Genomic DNA, 22,147 nt, shown 5'->3' with positions numbered 1-22,147 from the left:
GGTTAGTGCCAGTACCTTGCAGTGTCCTTTTATTATGGCTTGTGCGTGTTAAAGCTATTTATTTATTTATTTATTTATTCGTTCGTTCGTTCTTTTATTTATTTATTTACGATAGAGTCAAGTATATTTGCGCTTGTATGGTTAAGTATAATTAAACCATATATGTCAGTAATTATAAAAGTTTAAAATCAATTTATTTAATTTTTTTAATGGTGGCATTGGTTAATGAAATCCAGTAAGTTTCAGCTGTACACTTTAACAGTAAGGCATATATATATTTACACTGTTCACCTCCGATAGTTAGATTTCTTTCTGTCACCACATATTTGACTCCCTTTACCCAGCCTATCACTCCCTTCCTCCTCCCTGCTACCCTTTGGTAACCACTTGTCTATAGTCCATGTCCATGAGTCTCTGTTTGTTTGTCCGTTCATTTGTTGCTTTTAGGTTTATATCCCACATATAAGCGATATGTAATTTTCAACATTTTCTGTCTGGCTTATTTCACTTAGCATGATCATCTCGAGGTCCATCCATGTTGTCGCAAATGGCAGTATTTCATCTCTTCTTCTGGCTGAGTAATATTCCATTGTATATATGTACCACAGCTTCTTTATCCAATCATCTCTTGTAGGACACTTTAGTTGCTTTCATGTGAAAATCAATTTTTAAATTTCTTTTACAGTATTTTTTAACTCAATCGTGCCTATATAGATTTGTATCTTGTGTAAACTTTCAAGTGCATTGTGGTTTATGTACTTAAATGGGGGAAATAAGCATAGATCTACTTAGACTTTAGAAGTTCAGAAGATACCTCTCCTAATAAAGATATGTTCATTAAAGTAGGGATATTCATCTAGAATTTTGACTCATTATCAGAAGATGTCTTAGAATTTTCCTGTCTTTAGGGTGAGCAAGCATTACAGGGTATTAATGTCTTGCTTACTTAGAGGTAAATTTTATTCTATTTAGAATAATGTTGAACCTGGGAGGGGTGGAGAGTGGGATGCTGAGGTGAAGGGAATCATTACATTTGGCAGATTCAAAAATCTCACCTATTGCAAGATATATCTCAGTGTGAGATGTTAAAGGTGAAGGGAATCACTACATTTGGCAGACTCAAAAATCTCAAGATACATCTCAATATGAGATGTAAAAAGTAAAGAAAAAGTGAGTCTTAGAATGAATAAAATAAGGTAGTTAAACTTTATTGGTGCTTTTTACTGGTAACAAGGAAAAGAGTATAGTCTTTGGCTCATATGGTCATGTTAAGAAGCACAGAAGTGGGAAAGAGAAGGGCAGAGACAGGAATAAATAAAAATGGAAGAAGATGGTATGAGCAATAGAATAAATATAATTAAAAGCAAATGTAACAGCAGAAATTAGAGGTAGATGCTTTCACAATGGTGAGGAGTATCAGATAGTCTTAATAGATTATCAGAGGAGAAAATATAGACAACTGCAGAGTGCGGCAAACAGTCTAACACTTTGATTCACTAAGAACCTCAGAATGTCACTTGTAAAGCAATCCAACAATGGTTGATTCAGTTTGGTAATGACTCTTTTAGTAGATGTGACTCATTTACATGTGAAGAAACAGACTCAAAATTGGTTAAGCAGCCAGCTAGTAAATGGCCGAGTATATTTGTATTTTCTGTGTGATTACAAAGCCTATCTTGATCTGTTATTTTCATGTGAATGTTAGTCTAATGTCAAGATACTGTTTAAAGGGTAAGTCTCTATAGAAGGATTAAGGTTTTTTCTTTTTCTTTCTTTGCCTCAATAAATTTGAGTGCTATATTTTGGGTTTTATATTTTTATTTTTTAAAGATGCTTAGATTTCATGAAAAAACTGGTAGTTTAAGGATAGTTGTAGATTATGAAATTAGTCACTGGAAATATGATTAGGTTAAATGCTAAATTGAAAAGTTCTACTTTTCCTCCTTAGTTTTATGATTATTTTATGTATAAAGAGTTAGGAAAAGTAAGCATTACAGAGATTTAAGATTATAATTACAGTTTTTCTTCCTTTTATAGAAAACATAGCTCTGCTGGCAGAAACAGCTTTAAGATTCCTGGAATTAGTACAGTTAAAAAATCTCAATATGGAAAATGACCCAAATAGTGAAGAAATTGATGAAGTTACACATCCCAATGGAAATTATGACACAGGTAGTATGATTCTCTCTTCCAGATTTCCTGTTACTTGTAATGAATTGCTAATGTGTTCTTTATCATTTATTTGTAATTGTCACTTAAGATGAAAGAATACCAGATGTGTAGATGAGAAGAGTCTTTGGCTTGTTCTGTTTGCAAACACTGTTAACTAGCCAGAAAATGATCAGCTTGTTGCCACAAATTCTAAGCTCAGTTGATTTTCAGCCAGAGTTTCAGCCAGCCATAAAGCTAGGTGAATTATATTATTCTTATAAAAGAAAAAAACATTAGAAACATCATAGCTAACGCGTCTAAACCACTTCTTTTTATATGAGTATTATGCACATCCTCTCTCATAAACTGTGTTTATTTCATGCTATCTGTGATTTACATACCCAAACCCATACCTTTTACTGTAAAGAAACATGTGATGGTAAACTCTTTGAGGTCAGAGTTCCTTTCTTAAGTTTCTTTATAACCATACAACTTCTAACAGGCTTGTCATTAATGTTTATTGAGTTAAAGATTCAGAAGTAAGATAATATGCTTAGATCTGTTCCAACATGTTTCTAGTTGGGAAAAACTAGAGAAATCTAATTTTTAGATTTTTATGCTATAGACAACTGTAATGGTCTGTTACTTGTTAGAATGGTAGTGGCCAGATCATGTAAAGCCTTGACAGGACTCGCAGTATATTTTCTGGCTTTCTAAAATACAGTAAACCAATCTTTAAAAATGCTTTCTAAAAGTATTGCTTTGTACCATCAGATTATATCCTGAACCAGTCTAGTATTTTCAAGTCCTTGATTAAGTTGATCTTATTGGAGTATTATGATCACCTTTTTTGGTGCTTTCCCACAGTTTTCTCCTTGAGCTTCATAAATAGAGCTGTTTGATTAGTGAGATAGTAATCATACTTGTGACATCAGCTTATTAGAATGTTCTTCAGTTTTATATTTGTTTCCCATCGATCTTTCAGAGCTTTGAATAGCAGAAAAACTTAGTGATTATAGACTTTATTGTAGTTTCTATAATCATTCCATTTCTCCAAGGAGTAAGAAGGAAGACTGGGTCTGTACATACAGGGAAAATACTGATGTATCTTTACTTTTTTATTTTTTTAGAGCTCCAAGCCTTACATGAAATGGTACAGCAGAAAGTTGTCACTTTGCTAAGTGACCCTGAAAATATTGTGAAACAAACCTTAATGGAAAACGGAATAACACGACTATGTGTATTCTTTGGACGTCAGAAAGCCAATGATGTTTTATTGTCCCACATGATCACTTTCCTAAATGATAAGAATGATTGGCATCTGCGTGGAGCTTTTTTTGATAGTATAGTTGGTATGTGTTTTTTTCTTTTAATTCATTTTTAAGATTTTGAATTATCTTCTCAAATACCTCCATGCAATCTGAAAGACGATAGTACTACCAAATTTTGTTAATGGTGAAATGAGTTCCTAGTATTTCTTTCTTAGCTTTATGCTGCTTTTGCATGATGGAAGTGTCTTAATTGATGAAGAGATTGGTTAATTAAATTGAGATACATTCATATGAAAGAATACCATGTAGTCTATAAAAACTGTATTTTAAAAGAATATTTAATGACCTGGGAAACTATCATGAAATATTATTAAAGTGACTGAAGTGGGTCGTGCATCTACTTAAAGCATGACTGCAGTTGTATAAAGGTAACAATAACACATTTAAAAAAAACTGGAATATACTAAGGTGTGATAGTGGTTACCTCAGGGACTAGGATTATAGTAGATGATTGTTTTCTTTATGTTTTCCATAGTTTTCAAATTTTCTACAGTAAACATACTTAACTTTTACAATCAGAAAATAACAGCATAATTATGATTGAAATTAATCTGTTAGAAAGAAAATGAACACAAGTTGCTTAGTGTAAACTGAAAATTTGTGAAAAACTAAGCAGTTTTTTTTGCTCTATTTTTTAACATGTTGCAAGTCTTGATTTTTCAGATTTATCTAAAAAGAAAAGACATCTTGTATTTTATCTTCATGGCTTCTATTACATTTAGATTCAGAATTACAAAGAAATAAAGTGAATTTTATTTTGAGATTAAGTCACTTGACAGAGGATTTAATATTTTTGTTTTTTGAATAATAACCGATTCCTTTCCACTTGATGGTACTATCTTTTTTATTTTAAATTTGGTCAGTTATGAAATATTATATAGTAAACCATGTTGTTATGATTACTCACTAACCCTTCTTGTATCATTTTGGACATGATTGTAATAGCTTGTCTGAAAGCTTTGCTGATATCAAACTTTTTCATGTAATAGCAGAAAGCCATAAGGTTTAGACTTTGGTTCCCAAAAACCTGGGGAAGTAACTGCTAAACTTCAGATATTTTTCCTAAAAAATGAAAAAAGGAAAGAAACTCATGGCAACAGTATTAATATTTCTGCAAATGCTGTCATATAATATTTTGCTGTCATATAATATCTTGGAGAAACGAATACTTCCTACATTTGAAAGGCTTTGAAATTGCCTGTTGTTCTTGCTTTGTTATAACTGAAGATTACTGTACCTCTCCTTTACAGACATGTTTAGTTTGCTTTTTGTTTTTGCGTCAGTATATTAATTCTCTTAGTCTTGCATCTCAGACTCTATCAAACTCAGTTCTTGAATACAGTATACTTTGCTTCTCAAGCTTTGTCTTTCTTGCTCTCCTTTTTTCAAATAATTTTATTTTTATTCCTTTTCTTGGGAAAAGGTAGTCTTAGAACTTCCTCCATCTATTGCTGAATTCATGTGTATTTTGAAACATGCCTTTATATTACTTTTTTCATTAAAAGTTTTTCATTGATTTTTTTCTTTTTTTCATTTAAAATTAATTTTCATTGATGTTTTTGGTTTGTTTATAAAAGTAATACATGCTTGCTATAAAAAAATTTGGAAAATAGAGAAACTGAGAAGGAAACAGATCATCTCTAATCTTAGAACCCATGTACAACCTCTATTAATGCTTCGGTGTTTTTTTCCTGCAGATTCTCTCCTCTTTCCATCCCATCTATTCCATTCTGTCATATATGCTCAGAGGTACTGGTTAAGAGTAGGCATTCTAGAGCCAGATTGTTGGGATTAAGTTCTGGCCATGTCACTTACCAGTTAGGGTTTGGGGAGACATCATTTAATCTCTTTTGTGCCTTAGTTTCCCTGTCTATAAAATGAGAATAATAATAGTTCCTGTCTATTGGTTGTTCACTGGTTGTTGTGAAGATAAAATGAATTAACATATGTAATAGTGCCTGCTACATAAGTGTTATGTATTTATTATATTACTTCTTAATCTTATTATTTCTTAAACACCTTTCTAGTAACATATTCGGAGCTTTTTATCATATTACTAAAAATTCTTTGAAACCATAATTGGTCAAAATATTCCATTATATAGTTCTACCAAAATTTATTTAACTCTTCTATTGGGTATTTAAATTATTAAAAATTTTTTTCTATCTGCACATAATCTTTTACATAAATACTTGTTTCTTGTTATTTTCTTGGGCTTAGAAGTCTGAAATTTTAATTTGTGGGTTGAAGAATATGAATATATTGTTAAAACTCTTGACACATTTTATAAGCTTTTCAAAAAGATAATATTTTCCACTGATCAGCGTTGTTTGACAATACTGCACACTACCAGTATTGAATAGGCTTTAATTAATCTTTGCCTTTTGGTAGGGTAAAATGTAACCTGTTTTGATGTACTGTGTTTCTTTGCTTATTAGTGAAGGTGAAAAACTTTCTCATGGGTTTTTTATTTGTTAACACTTCAAAAAATTTTTTCATCCCCCTCCTTTGGCAACCATCAGCTTGTTCTCTATATCTGTGTGTCAGTTTCCATTTTTTTTGTTGTTGTTTATTCATTTTTTTTTTTTAGATTCTACGTGTAAGTGAAATCACATGATATTTGTCAAAACTTTCTCATGTTGATTACTCATTCATATTTCTTCTATGAATTTTTAATTTATTATTTTGGCCCATATTTTCTGTTGGTGTTATGTTTTTCTTATCGATATCTTTGAGCCATATATATTTACACATATATATACACACATGCATACATTAAGAACATTAAATAACTTATTGTTTCTATGGCAAAAATTTTTCTCACATAACTTCATTATTTTTGTCTTTTTAAATAATTTTTATGTTGTCAATTTATTCGATCTTGGTGATTTTTACATTTTTGTGTTTAAAAGCTTTTCTCATTCCAGAATTAGGTTAATAATCTGTTGGATGTGTGTTTTCTTCTTTTTTTAAATGCTTTATTATTTACACTTACCTGTTTAATCTTTATTTTTGGCTGTGGTGTGAAATGAAATCTAGTTTTTCTTCAGAGATATAACCAATTTTCCCAATATTATTTATTAAACACTTAATTTTTTTCCCATTGATTTGTGACACTTTAGTTGTCATCTGTTGTATGCTTCTGTCTTAGGAGCATTTTCTGGTTATCTGTTGTATTTCATTGATTTCTCATTCTTGTACTCCATATTATACTCTCTATTTTTATAGCTATGTAATATTTTAATATATACTTATAACTAACTTTAGTATCTGGTAGTATAAGTTCCCTAGATGTTTCTAAAATATTTTAAGCTTAGTTTATGATACATTTCACTTTGTAAAGTTCCTAAATATAAGCCACTGGAATTTGAGATAGTATTTTTCCTTTTATTACAGAAAAATATTCTAAAATTATTTTTCAATTATAGGGAAAATATGCTTTTATAAATAATTTAAAATTTATTTAAAATTTTGAAGTGACATGGAAAGCAGTAGATGCACTTTCTGGAAGCAGCTATTCTGGTTTGTGTTTTTGGTTTGATATCTTCAGGTGATTATTGCCATACCTGTAAATAATATTTTCATATTACTATTTTTAGAATGATCAGCTTTAGACTTTAATTCTTTCTTTTTTTAAAATTAAGTTTATTGGGGTAATATTGATTAATGTAATTATATAATTTTCAGGTGTACATTATCATTTGAAATCTATATATTCTATTGTGTTTACCACCCTAAGTCCAGTTTCCTTCAGCTACCATATATTTGATCTCCTTTACCCACTTAACCCTCCCCCATTCCCCTATATTTTACCCTCTTTACCCCATCTACCTCCCCCTCCTCCCCTACTCCACTAGTAACCACTCCTCTGGTAACCACTAGCCTATAGTTCATGTCCATGAGTCTCTGTTTGTCCTGCTCATTTGTTGCTTTTAGGTTTATATCCTACGTTAGACTTTAATTCTTGATTTTTTCTATGCCAGACGAAGATTCAACTCACTTATACCACATGTGCTGTGATCCCCCTTTCTCTCTGTTTTTGAGCTGTAGATTATTATTTTCAGTGCTTTAGTTTTTAATTTGTTTTTATAACTTTATTGAACTTATTTCTTATTGATCTCCTGATTTGGACTACATGAATATTAGTGCCCTTTTCTTTCTACCCCCTACCCCATTTTTTGATGTTTGATAATTCAACTAATTGTTAGTTGACAGTTCAACTAAGAATTGTATCGTTATAGTTGATAATATTTACATTCTGCTCCATGATCATGATAGTCTTTTGTGCATTGTATAGACTGATTTTGAAAACTCAAAATTTACATGATTATGAATGTAAATTTTATTGACTGTAGAGCCAAGTAGTGTATTATTTGTATATGGTTCACCACAGTTCCAGTGCTATGACTCTTTTATCCTTGATGAGAACATTTATAGTGTCAAGGTCAATGGATTCTATATTCTATCCTCTGTTAATTACTTAATACATTACACATTTTAATTTATTTCATATTTATACCATGTCTTTCTTGAACAACTTTTTATCTGTCTTAGAGTTTCAGATTCTTTTGTTTTCCTTTTATAGAGAAAAATAATATTCCTTCTTTACCTTATCTGTAATACTTAGCTTTTTTAAACCAATTTTATCTATTGTTTGTTACCTATTCCATTTTTCTTCTTGATAACATTTTTGAAATTTATTGGCTTTTAGTTCTAATTTTGGCTGATTGATTTCTAAATCTTTGCTAAGTATTATTCCTTTTCCCCCCTTGAATTCCTGGGTTTTATCTACTCTTTTGTACATTCAACATCGTCTTAATTTTGCTGGAGTACATTCTCAAGTAACTTTTTTAGAAAGAATTGCATGATAGGTAAATCTGAATAGCTCTACTATGTCTCAGAATGACCTATTTTTGTTCTCTTATTTTATTGACAGTTTGGGCATCACATTTCTTTCATAACTTTGAAGATCTTGCTCTGCTGTTTTCTAGTCTCCATGTTGTTGAAGATCATTTGATGCCAGTCTTACTCTCCTTCATTTTTAAGGGACCTTGTATTTTTCTTTCTACAAGTTCTAGGATCTTTTTTTCCCCTTAGTGTTCCAGAATTTCTTGATTATTTGCTTCAGTGTGGGTCTTTTTAATTTATTGTGCTGTGTAGGAAGTGCATGGTCCTCTCCTTGGTTATTGCTAAATATATTTGGCTTTTGATTAATTTTATTGTTTTACTTAATGACATTTGTATTTTCAGGTATAGAACATGTAATTATATAATGTTGCTTCTCTTTTTTAGGTGTTGCTGCCTACGTTGGCTGGCAGAGCTCCTCAATTCTCAAGCCCCTGCTGCAACAAGGTCTTAGTGATGCTGAGGAATTTGTTATTGTGAAAGCTCTTAATGCCCTTACTTGTATGTGCCAATTAGGGCTGCTACAAAAACCTCATGTCTATGAATTTGCCAGTGATATTGGTAAGTTTCAGTTTCCCAAGATTGGGATGGGAAAATTAGGATGTGAGAAGAGAAATACCATTAATAGAGCATTGTAAAATTTCTAGGTAATATAGAGTCGGGTTTTCAACTTTATTGTTTCCATTGTGTGTGTGTGTTTTTCTGCATGCAGGCTTGTACGTATTTGCGAGACAGGTAAATGAAAGGATCATTTAGTTCTCCCACCCAGGTTAGGAAACGTATCTTTGCTTGTATTTGTAGTTAAGTCATTGTGATCCTTGAAAAATAAAGATTTTTGTTCTGATTTTTTTGCTTTTTAACACAGTATAGATAAAGTCTTTAACTGCTCTGTCAGCTTGACCTCTAGTCAAGTTGAAATTGGATGTGGAAGATTGTCTATGACATGTTTCATTGTACTCATTGCTAGTTAAGAATTCATAGTATTGAGGTTACTACTGTTAGTAATTTTATTAACCAGTGAAAAGAATAATTCCTTGATCTTTATAGCACATATTTCTTTAAACTTAAAATTCAGTCTATGCTACCCTGAACAAGCCTGATCCTGTCTGATCGAGCCTGGTTCATACTTCGATGGGAGACCACCTAGGGAGACCACCTAGGAAGACCGGGTGCTGTAGGCATAAAAAATAAATAAATAAATAATGGATTGTAAGCTGACAAGGTCATTGTAATCTGTGAGGTCAACCAAGGGTTGTCTCGCTTAAAAAAAAAATTCAGAATAAGAGCAAACGAGTAAATATGACACATTCTAAAATTAAGAATATTGAGAACTTTTAGTCTTTCATTTTAAGAAAGTAAGCAATGTGAGATTGTGAGTTGGCTGTATATGGAGAGGACATGAAATCTTGGGAAATTGCCCCTTTAGATAAAATACTTAATTGCTGCTAAATGGTTTGCCAAGGAAAATTAATTGAAAACCAAAATTGGTTGGACTTAGTTAACAGGTTTTTCTTGAGGCAATCCTCAGATAATAAAAGACAAAAGAATTATTTATTTCAATTGTTGAGAAACTAGATGGTAGTAGTAGAGATATATAAAATTTCTGGAAATTTTAAAGGCATAAGTGTAGTTTTTAAAAAAAAAAAAATCATGGAGTACTTAAGTATATGTGGGTTTCTTATTTTGTACTCTAGTCCAGGGGTCCCCAACCCCCAGGCTGCGGACTGGTACTGGTTCACAGCCACTCCCCAGCGCTAGCATCACCAACTGAGTTCCACCTCAGATCATTAGGCCTTAGATTCTCATAGAAATACTGGTCCCTGGTGTCAAAAAGGTTGGGGACCGCTGCTCTAATATCTATAATCATTCTTAGTTTATAACTGTGATTTGGTTTTTGATTATGTTAAAAATAATTACAAATTTAATAGCAAATTGTTGAGTATTGTCAACACAGTCATGATAAGAATCTTCATTACATTGAAATATTTTTGATTTTTCGTGTAAGCTACAGAGTGCTAAACCTTGAGGGATTAATCATCTATTTTCCCATTTTTTAAAAAAGCTAATAACATGGGAACCAAAAGTTCTTAATATTATAATAAAACAAAAGATGTTAGACTTTTTAAAATTTCTGGTCCTATGTAGTGTAAAGCATGTATAGAAAGCACCCATTTTCATAGTAATATTAAGGACAAAATGTATTAACATACATATCTTGCTACCTGGAATATTTCCTTGCTCATTCTCATTTTCTGAGTTCTCACATCACATCAGTGCTTTTTTCCCTCCTGTGAAAGTTGCATTATCTCCAAAGAGTCAGGTTTTTCTCACTTTTAACTCCTATTCTCTTTATTTTTTTAATTTTTATTTTTTATTATTTTTTAATAATTAAAACATTTTTTCAATTGCAGTTGGCATACAATATTATTAGTTTCAGGTGTACAGCATGGCAATTAGATAGTTACGTAGCTTACAAAGTGATCATCTTATAAATGTAGTATTCATCTGATACTATATACATAGTTATTACAATATTATTGACTATATTTCTTAAACTGTACTTCACATCTCCATAACTACCAATTTGTACTTCTTAATCTCTTCCCCTTTTTCATCTACCCCCTTCAGTCCCCTTCCTATCTGGAACTATCAAAATGTTCTCTGTCTCTATGAGTTTGTTTTGTTTATTTCGTTCTTTAGATTACACATGTAAGTGAAATCATATGATATTTGTCTCTCTGTCTGACTTACTCCACCGAGGACAGAACCCTCTAGGTCCATCCATGTTGTTGCAGATGGCACGATTTCATTCTTTTTATGACTGAGTAATATTCCATTGTGTACATATACTACCTCTTCTTTATCCATTCATCTATCGATGGACACCACCCAGGTTGCTTTATTTTAATTAATACCGTCTGTGTATAAATATGTACTCATTTATTCTAATTTCACATAATACATTTCTTCTGTTGCCTGATTATTTGGAAATTAGTTTTGAGATTTAATGTAGCTTATAATTAGCATGTTTTTTATCTGGAAAATGGATGTCTATCAATTTTTAAGCAAAAATAATTATAAAGATAGTTTTTTACCCCTCCTCTCAAATTTTGCAGAGATTTTTCTGGACTCTGCTATTTCTAGTCATTGATCACAAGAGCATATGGGGTAGTCATGTATCTTTAATTTAGCATCAAAATAATGATCTTTAGGTATAGAATAACTCCACTGTGGTACAACTTTTTTGATGGGGAGCTCCTTTAGAACTGGAACTGAAATTGGGACCAGCTGTGGAGAAAAAGAAAAAGCCTCACTAAAAAAAAGTCAAGTAAACAATCTTTTGTTGGCATTTTAAGCTATTTAAAAGAAAAAAAAACCCCAGTTTTAGTAACTTAGAAACACCTACTTAAAATAAATGATAAACTGTCTGCTTCTCTGTTCTGTCTTCAAACAACCCATGGTTAGTCTTTGGTAGTGATTGTTAAAGAATGGTGGTAGTAGTGATGATGATTATCGTGATTTCTTTGGTAGTTTTTTTTAAAAACTATACTCTTCACACTTAGAATACTCACCTTCCCCAGATAATGAGAGCGTATTGGATGGAGAAAAGATTGAGTATACTGTTTTACAGGGAATCCTTTTGATTCTGGTTTCTTGTTTGATGTCTTGAGATTCTTTGTATCAATTAGCTACTTACTGATACAATAATGCTGTACAACACAACCACAAAATCTCAGTAAATGCTTCAGTAAATTTCTCATCATGCTTCTGTAGGCTGTGTGGGTGGCTCTGCTTTAGGCTTTGCATCTCAAGATTGTGGTGACTGTGATCCATCTCTGATCCATTCTGGATCCCAGGTTGGAAGGTCACCTGCTACGCACGTTGTGTTCTGGGTGATGGCAGAAGCATGACGGAGCAAGCCTAGCTATGCAGGGCATTTCAAGTTTTTGTTTGTGTTATATATGCTTATATCCATTAGCCAGAGCAAGTAATATGATTGAGTCAAAAGCAAGGGGCAGAGGAGGTACCCTTTGCATACCATGAGTGTAAGGCAAGAGTCTGGTAGTGTAATACAGATAACAAAGAATTAGGACCAACAATGCAGCCTCATGCAGTGCTTAACTCCTGCCAACTCATTTTGGGTTTACTTTTTAGAGATGTTTAAATGTTTTTCCAGTCCTCATTTTCCCTGTTGTTAAAAGGGAAACTATCAGCCCTCCCTTGATGGATATCTCAGAGTCAGCAGAATTTTTATGAAATAAAACCTTCTCCATGTGTTATTAAAATAATACTTTGGAGACATATTTTGAACAATTTTTTCCTCCTTCCCCTTTTAATACTATAAACAGTATTGACAAAAATGTCTTCTAAATGTTGATTTTTTGCATACTTAGAACTGATATAGATTTTTTTCTTTTAGAATTTTGAATTTCTAAATCTTACTGTGATTAGTTGAAATCACTGATTTTAGCTGTAATGCACAACAGTTAAAATAAGAGAGGTTAAAAGACATTCATTTAATTTTCTGGTTTAATCTTATATTTTAAACTCTTTAAGAATGGGACATCATGTTTTCAGCCTTTTAGTTTCCATTCATAATGCCTTGTGAATGAATTTATGAGTGATATATTCGATTTGATCAAACCTTTACATTAAAAAGAATGTCAGATAGGTGAAATTGTTCCTTTAATCTTAAAGCTATGGCTTAGAGAAGAGACAGCTTCTATTTCTTTGCCCTTGATGTGGTAGATGATGTGTCCTTTGACTTCTACAGGGTAGCAGATAGGGGTGTAATAGTTTGCTGTATACTTTTGGGACTTTTTATATCTCTGTTCAGTAATTTTTAATCCAGTCTTTTAAATGAGTAGATGCTCACCCATCTTCAGCCCTGACTGAAAAATATAAATTTAAATTCTCAGAAAAGAGGTAGCTGTTTTTATTCTTTTATGATATTGCTGATTCTTATGATAGGGAAAATTATAGTATTAGTATGTTTACTTGGGTGAGTTTACGTCTTAGGGTAATTGAATATGTGAAGACACCTGATAGCAACATTGTGGTATAATCTCTTTTTCAATTGTGTTATAAAGTGAAAGTTTGTTTATCTTGATAGTTTGAAACTATTTATGAACATGGTTTAATCCATACTTTTTTTTTTTTTTTAACTCTTTAGCCCCCTTTCTGTGCCATCCCAATCTATGGATACGCTATGGTGCTGTGGGATTTATCACAGTGGTCGCTCATCAAATAAACACAGCTGATGTGTACTGTAAACTGATGCCTTACCTTGACCCATATATTACCCAACCAATAATACAGGTAAGTGTGTTTCAACTTGGAAATCAATCCTCCTTCCAAACTGTGCCCTTTAAAAAAAGGTTTAGAGTCCTGTTTTTTTAAATTTTTTAAAGATTTAAATTGAAGTACAACATTTTCACATTCCTTTCAAGCTAGTTAATGTTGAATAAACACTTCTGAAGGTGAGAAATGGTCAAGAGATTATTATGTTTTCCATCATGTTATGTGTAATATAACACTTAGTTCATAGTTTATGTCTTATGTGTAAGAAAATACTTTTAAAACTATAACTGATTTCATTTTATTTTATTTTAAAAAGTATAACTGATTTCAGCCCATCAGCATTTATAATAAATTAGAAAAAGCCTTTTTCAAATTTTTTTTTGGGGGGCCACTACTTGGTTCTGGTTTCCTCTCTCTTGCTCTCTCTTTCTTTCTCTCTGTCTCTCTCCCTCTCTCTCCTTTTAAATCTAATGATTACCTTGTTCTCCTTCCCCAAGTAGTACAGCACTTGAAGGTAAACTTTGGATCTTGGTTTGTACAAGGCAATTATTTAACCAGCTTGTCAGTGTTTACACCCTTTATCTTGCTGGACAGCCAGCTATCAAAATAGATACTTAAATTTAATGCACTGTCAAGAGATGATTCTGACTGTTAAAACATCCTGAAATGTCCCATTTTTACTAGAACTTCATTTCTCTTTTGCAAATTCTCATGCTTATGGCTTACTCCTACTTTTATATTCCACTGCGCCTTTCTTTTGGTTGGGGAAAGTGGCCTTGGATATCCTCTGGAAAGGAGGAGGATTTGGCTGTGCCTTGAGTCCTTACCTTTCCCCATAGATTCATCCATTTTGGGGGATCACCATTCTTTATTTTATATTTTTTAGAATTTTTTTATTTTTACCCAAAGAACAATTTGTTTATACATGAAAGATGGGTAATATTACTAGAAAATATGCCCTTTTTTGAAGTTATTAAAGCTTCTTTGGAAATCAGGTCTAAAGATTGTTACTACTTTTGACCACTTATTCTATTTAGAAGTTTATTTATTGACTGTTTTTATATCACAATGTGAAATGTCTCTGGGATTTAAAAATTGCATGCATTTTTGTAATAACTTTTAGTTGTGGTTTACTATAATAAATATGACATATAAGCGGTTAGAAGTCTGTACTATTGTCTTTGTTTTCTCAGAAATCCTTAATTTTTTTTTTTTTTGCTTTTGTCATTGTTTTATATTTTGAAAGGCCAGGATTGGAAAGGCTAATTATTCATATGTTTCATATCTTTCTACAGTTTGGATTAGACAAAAGATACCCCTTTTAAGCTGGTTTCCACTGGCCAACTCACCAGGTAGTTAAAAATATCTAAAGAAAGTCCTCTCGATTACTTAGTAGAGCTCATCCTTTTTATTACAAATAAAAATACATTTATTACAAGTACATCGACAAGGAGAGTATTCATGGTGATAATAAAAGGATTTTATGAACTCTATGGAGAGAGTAATGGTGTTTTGAAAATGGTTGAAGGTCCTGGGAAAATGTGATGGCTGGTGGGAAGCCCTGTGACTATCGAGCATCTTTTCTGGATCAATACCTATTGGCTATTAGACTTATGAACATTTTGGGATCTAGAAAAGGCTTTTTCATTTTCTAAACTTTTCCAGCCTGGGTATTTATCATTAGTCTTCCAGTATGATAAACACAAATCGTGTACTCAGATGCTGACAATGAAAAAGAAATACCTTAGCTTTTTAAAGGTCGCTAGTATTCTTTTTTCTTCTAAGCAAAAATTGCAGATGTTCATATCTTGCATTTTCTTAGAAAATAAACACTTATGTTAACTTTATACACAGGTTGTATTGAATTTGAAAATAATTATACTAAATGTATTTTTTGCTGATTCTTTTTATTTTTCTAATATAGATTGAAAGAAAACTTGTTCTGCTCAGTGTTTTAAAAGAACCTGTAAGTCGTTCTATATTTGATTATGCTTTGCGGTCTAAAGATATCACTAGCTTGTTCAGGCATCTTCACATGCGTCAGAAGAAACGAAATGGATCTCTTCCTGACTGCCCTCCACCTGAGGATCCTGCCATAGCACAGCTTCTGAAGAAATTGCTCTCACAGGTTGTATCACCTCTCTGAAATCTTATCTTATATTTAAATTCAAATTTCATAAAAATTTTAAAGCATCTATCTAGCTATTAAAAATATTTTTGGTTGATTAAGTTGCATCATAAGCATAAATATCTGGCAAATATCTTAGGCATTTACTTTAGTATCTAGGAAATGCTAGGATGACAATCAGGCATGGGTTTAAACTAAATAAGGAATGATGGGAGACCTAGAAAGTTTCTTTTGTGATTATTGGCTATATAAATGAAGGAAGGAGTAGATATAAGCTTAGATTTAAGTAATAGTCTTGATTCAGTTCCATGTTTTACCAAAAATATAATGAAATTTAATTAGAAGGAACATTGCAAAGCACTGATGCAGTACAAAAGAATCCTGGATTATTTAAATCAAAATTTGGAGAGTTCTCACGACATGCAAACAGCTATAGTAACTGGGATTTATAACGCATCTTAGATTGAAAAAACTATCATTTTACTGTTGTATCTTAAATGCCTCTAAAATTGCATCAATTAACAAATCTTGTTAGAACTAGGAAGTAATCTTTATATAATACTTGGCATTAATAAGGCTTCTTTAGAAACAGTCTAGATTCAGCATCCTCTTTTAAGAGGGATGTGTAGAACCTAGAGAGGTCAAGATAGGAATAAAAATGGTTAGAAGTAAAGGATACAATTTCTGAATAAATGCTTCATGATCCATAAAGCAAATACTGAGGGACAGCTTTAATGACTGTAAAAAGTCTGCAGGATGATTTGGTTGAGAACGCTTGTCATTCATGTCTTGTCTAACTAGATGATGAGAAAGTGCTTCAGTTGCAGAGAGAGAATTTGATCAGCTTTGAGATGTAAATCCTTTTGTGTATTGTACTTGTCACTAACTATACAGTGCTATTTGATACCCAAAAGTTGGCTTGGTGATTGAATATTGGAATAGGCTTCTATGGGAGGCTGGTCAATAACCGTTTTGGTTCTTTTAGGTCTAAATTTGCTGGAGGCTAGAATTGCCTCTGAATTTCCTTTCCAGGCCAGTGGTTCTGTTTCCTAGTTTTTAAGAGACTTAATTTGATGTGACTCGAATTGCCAAAGAGCTTTTTCTTTGGGTTTTCCTTTAACCCAAAGAACCTTTAACCTTGGCTTGTATAGTAGGTGTGTTTTGTATTTTAGAAAGCAATTTATGGAAAATTGGATATTGAATCACATTTTTTCTGTTGTTTCTTTTTAGTAAGTATTCCTTACCAAAAAGATTTCAGCATGCAGTAAAAATGACCTCAATTTAGATGTTTCTTCAGGCTTGGATGGTGCGAGTCTTTGTATTTCTCTCCTGCAAATTTTGTATATTAAATTAAAAGCCTGTATGCTGATATTTCCTTCATGTAAGTCATTAGTTACTTCATTCATGGAGCCACCCTAGCTTCTGGTTCTTGCTTTTCACCTTCCTCTGGGTGTAGGTTTTGCCACTGCTGTGGGTAAAAGGAGGAAGAGAAAAAGAGCAGTTTCCAAAGCCTTTATACTTTCTGCTTACTACTGTTCCTCTCCCAAACCCTCTGCCATTGCTGCTCCCTCAAGTACCAGCCTCTGTTATTGGATGCTATGATGAAATCACTAAAACTCACTGACTTGTAACCGACTTATGTTCCTCTAAAAGTTTGCTTGATGTTTTCATTTGTCGTTTATCCACTCATTTGTATAAATAGGAAAAGAGGAATATGTAATCTTGTTTTATGTTGTTTCTGTTAATAGTTTTAGGAGACTCCTAAAGGTTAGGAGTACTGTTTCAAGGGACAGATACTGCTAGTAGAAGGGAGAGCAGGCCAGAATCTCTGAGGTACTCAGAAGAAGTAACAGCAGAACAACACCAGCTTCTTTTTTTTGAGGACCTGCAATGAGTCTACCACTGTAGTTGTTGCTTTCTAAATTTTGTGACTGTCCTTAAATAAATTTAAACAACAGATGTTATCCCCATGTTATAGGTAAAGAAACCGACTCAGTGAGGGTAGTTAACTTGACTGTGCTCATACAGTTCAGTAAATTTCAAAGCTGCCATTTTAACCTAAACCTGTCTAACTCCAAAGCCCATGCTCCTACACCATTTCCATCTTGCCTGTCAAAGTAAACAGGACAGAGAGCTAAGACTGAGAAGCTTGCTTAGGTTTTGTATGGTCTTAGGAAGAAGTCTGTGTGCAGCTCATCTCTTCTAGCCCCTTGTAAACCCTTTTTTCTGTCTTTCCTTCTTTTTGGTCCCTGTACTCCCTTAGTTTCTTGGGATTACTAGCAGAGGCTTGGTACCAGGGAATATGAACTGAGTCCAAACTTGTTCCTAATGTCACGGCCACAGAGGGAAAAGACATGTTTTCAGCCTCCACTGGTGAGAATTCTGAATACTACAGAATTTTTTTTTTTTTTTTAACTTGGAGTTCTACAGTGCTCTTTTGTATAGAACCACATTTGAGATACATCATGGGTAAAGTAGGCCTTTCTAGACCAGCCTGCCACTGTTTCTGTGGGAAAATGTGTTCAGAGTTCCAGATAATAGACTTAAAAGTACACTTTTGGAACATTACCCATATGGAAGTTTAAATCTGTCTGTACTCCAGATTTTTAATAGGACTTAGCATCTGGAGATAACACATGGCAGGACTGTTTTAGATAGATCTCATCTACAAGAACTGCCTGATTTATTAGTATCCATTTGATCAGGCACTAGTAAAGAATATGTGATTTCATCCTTTCTTTAAAAAGCAACAAATACTTTGCATTTTAAGCTTTAAAATGATTTTTATTTTAATAATTTTTGATTGGGTAGAATACACACGTGGTGTAAAATTGAAAAGGTATAAGAGAATATATAATAAAATATAAATTTTCCTTCATTCTCTGACCCTTAGCCACCTAGTTTCTTGCTATGCTATTGTGAGTTTTATGTTGTTGGGTGCTGAATTCCTTTATATAGTGTGTTAGACTTGTACAGTTGTTACTTGGAATCAGTTTGATTCTTTTAAGCCTTGCTTTTAAGCTTTGTTAGGACAGATCAAGAGGAACCTTTGGTCAGTGGCCAATTTAGCTTGACTACCAAGGACTTCGGAGGACATGATGCTCTTTGTAGTAAGGTCTTTCACTTCTTGCTGGTGGGAACTTAAATATTTGATTCCCAGTCCTGTGTAAGCTCTGGGAATTGTTTGGCTTACTGCTTTCTGGTTGTGCTTTCCCTTGCCTCGAGTACTTTCCTCTCACACATACGTCATTCATTACAGGCATACCTCAGAGATCCCGCAGGTTCACCTCCAGACTTTTCAATGGACCAAATGTCACAATAAAGCAGATATCGCAATCAAACGAGTCACTCAGAATTTTTGGTTTCCCAGTGCATATAAAAGTTATGTTACACTACACTATAATCTATTAAGTGTGTAATAGAAATATGTCTGAAAAACAATGTATTGTACATACCTTAATTCAAAAAATATGTATTGCTAAAAAATGCTAACTATCATCTGAGCCTTCAGTCAGTCATAATCTTTTTGCTGGTAGAGGGTCTTGTCTCAACTTTGATGGCTGTTGACTGATCTAGGTGGTGGTTGCTGAAGGTTGGGGTTAGCTGTGGCAATTTCTTAAAGTAGGTTGACAACGAAGTTTGCCACATCAATTGACTCTTCTTTTCATAAGTGATTTCTCTGTAGCATGTGATCCTGTTTGATAGCATTTTACCTAAAGTAGAACTTTCAAAATTGGAGTCAATCCTCTCAAACCTTGCTACTGCTTTATCAACTAAGTTTATATAATATTCTAAATCCTTTGTTGTCATTTCAACAGCATCTTCCCCAGAAGTAGATTCCATCTCAGGAAACCACTTTCTTTGCACTTCCATAAGAAGTAACTTCTCATCCATTAAAGTTTTATCATGAAATTTCAGTAATTCAGTCACGTCTTCAGACTCCACTCTAAATTTTGTTCTCTTGCTGTTTCTACCACATCTGTAGATAACTTTCTCCACTGAAGTCTCGAATCCCTCAAAGTCATCCATAAGGGTTAGAATCAACTTCTTATAAACTCCTGTTAATGTTGATATTTTTACTTCTTCCCATGAATCACGAATCTCCTTAATTGTATCTAGAATGATGAATCCTTTCCATATTTTCAATTGACTTAACCAAGATCCATCAGAGGAATCACTATATTTGGCAGCTTTACAAAACATATTTCTTAAGTCATAAGACATGAAAGTTGAAATTACTCTTTGATCCATGGGCTGCAGAATTGGTGTTGTGTTAGCAGACATGAAAACAACATTAATCTTCTTGTACATCTCTAACAGAGCTTTTGGGTGACCAGGTCTAGTATCAAGTATCAGTGAGCAGTAAGATTTTGAAAGGAATTATTTTTTCTGAGCAGTAAGTCACAGTAGCGAGCTTAGAATAGTCAGTAAGCCATGTTGTAAACAGATGTGCTGTCATCAGTCTTTGTTGTTCCATTTGTAGAGCACAGACAGAAGTAGATTTAGCATAATTCTTAAGGACCCTAGGATTTTCAGAATGATTAATGACAATTGGCTTCAATTTAAAGTCACCAGCTCCATTAGTCCCTAACAAGAGAGTCAGCTTGTCCTTTGAACCTTTGAAACCAAAGGAGAAGTCAGTGCTCCTTTCTAGCTATGAAAGTCCTAGATGGCACCTTCAATATAAGGCTGTTGGTCTACATTGAAAATGTGTGATGTAGTGTAGCCATCTTCATTAATTATCTTAGCTAGATCTTCTGGACAACTTACTGCAGCTTCTACATCATCACTTGCTGCTTCACCTTGCACTTTTATGTATAGAGTTGGCTTCCTTTGTTGTGTAACCTCATAAACCTTTGCTAATTTCACACTTTTCTTCTGCACCTTTCTCACCTCTTTCAGCTTTCATAGAATTGAAGAGAGTTGGATCCTTGCTCTGGATTAGGCTTTGGCTTAAAGGAATGTTGTTGCTGGTTTGATTTATCTAGACCACTAAAACTTTCTCCATATCAGCAGTAAGGCCATTTTGCTTAATAATTTGTGTGTTCACTGGAGTAGCACTTGTAATTTCCTTCAAGAACTTTTTCCTTGCATTCATAACTTGGCTAACTGGCACAAGAGGCCTCACTTTTGGCCTGTCTCAGCTTTCGACATGCTTTCCTCCCCAAGCTTAACCATTTCTAGTTTTCGATTTAAATGAGAGGTGTGCAACTCTACCTTTCAAAAAATGTTTCATATATTTTGTCCCGTTTTAAAGTTGTTTAAAGTGGGAGGGTAAATCTAGTCTCTGGTATTACATCATGACCTGAAGCAGAATTTTTGGGTATGTTCGTGGACTTGCACTAGTATTGCACTTTCTTAGACTTGACTTCTGGTTAGAACAAAATCTCCCAGCTTATTTTCCTTTTCCAGGATTCTCTTGGCTATTCTTGGTCCTTTGCATTTCCTTATACATTTTTCATGTGATGTTTTCAAATCAGCTTGTCACTTTAGACAAAAAAAAAAAAAAAAAAAATTGTTATATTGAGATTGAATTGGAACCTATAGGAGAGAATTGAAGTCTTGACAATATTGAGTCTTCTAGTTGATGAACATGATATGTGTCTTCAATTAGATATTTAATTTATCTCAGTAAGGTTTTATGGTTTACTTTGTAGAGTTTTACACATCTTTTAATATAATATTTTGGGTATTCAATTTTATAATGCTGTTAAAAAACATTTAAAAAGTTATTTTTGTAGCTGTTATATAGTTTTACACATCTTTTAATATAATATTTTGGGTATTCGATTTTATAATGCTGTTAAAAAACATTTAAAAAATTATTTTTGTAGCTGGTATATAGAAAAATTTTTTATCCTGACCTCATATCCAATGACCTTGTAAAACTGACTTATCAATTCTAACGGCTTGATTGTATGTTTCTTTTGAATTTGTACATTTACAATCATATCATGTGAATAGTAACAGTATTATTCATTTTTCCAATCTGAATACTTTTATTTTCCTTGCCTTATTTAAATGATGGGTATCTTCAGTACAGTGTTAAATAGAATTAGTGATAGTAGGTATCTTTGTCTTGTTTCTAATCTCATTGGAAAACTCTCAGCGTTACGCCATTTTTAGGTGATGTTTGCTATAAGTTTTTTGTACAATCTTTTTATCAGATTAAGGAAATTCACTTTCATTTCTGGCTTGCTAAGAGGATTATTATGGAAGAATATTAAGGTTTATCAGATGTCTTTTTTTTAATCTATTGAGATCATTGTGTGGTTTTTCTCTTCCATTAATATGGTGAATTACACTGATTGATTTTCCAATGTCATATCAA

The 22,147-nt window shown here is 32.9% G+C and overlaps 1 protein-coding gene across 3 annotated transcripts in view; it reads left to right on the top strand.

Annotated features, from left to right (window-relative positions):
* The window catches only part of PIK3R4 (phosphoinositide-3-kinase regulatory subunit 4), a 62,322-nt gene that overhangs the window by 13,551 nt on the left and 26,624 nt on the right, over positions 1–22,147 (top strand). For 2 of the 3 annotated variants that reach the window (XM_039837110.1, XM_039837112.1), the window contains 5 exons: positions 2,038–2,172; positions 3,282–3,503; positions 8,775–8,948; positions 13,561–13,706; positions 15,613–15,816. In XM_039837110.1, the coding sequence (XP_039693044.1) occupies positions 2,038–2,172; positions 3,282–3,503; positions 8,775–8,948; positions 13,561–13,706; positions 15,613–15,816 (881 nt within the window). The remainder of the gene's footprint in view (positions 1–2,037; positions 2,173–3,281; positions 3,504–8,774; positions 8,949–13,560; positions 13,707–15,612; positions 15,817–22,147) is intronic. The other variant, XM_039837111.1, reaches the window with a different exon arrangement.

The sequence above is a fragment of the Pteropus medius genome, unplaced genomic scaffold, assembly GCF_902729225.1.
Source record: "Pteropus medius unplaced genomic scaffold, Ma_sr-lr_union100, whole genome shotgun sequence".
Classification (NCBI taxonomy): domain Eukaryota; kingdom Metazoa; phylum Chordata; class Mammalia; order Chiroptera; family Pteropodidae; genus Pteropus; species Pteropus medius.
The sequence above is the reverse complement of the archived record's forward strand: the minus strand, read 5'-3'. Positions and strand labels throughout refer to the sequence as shown.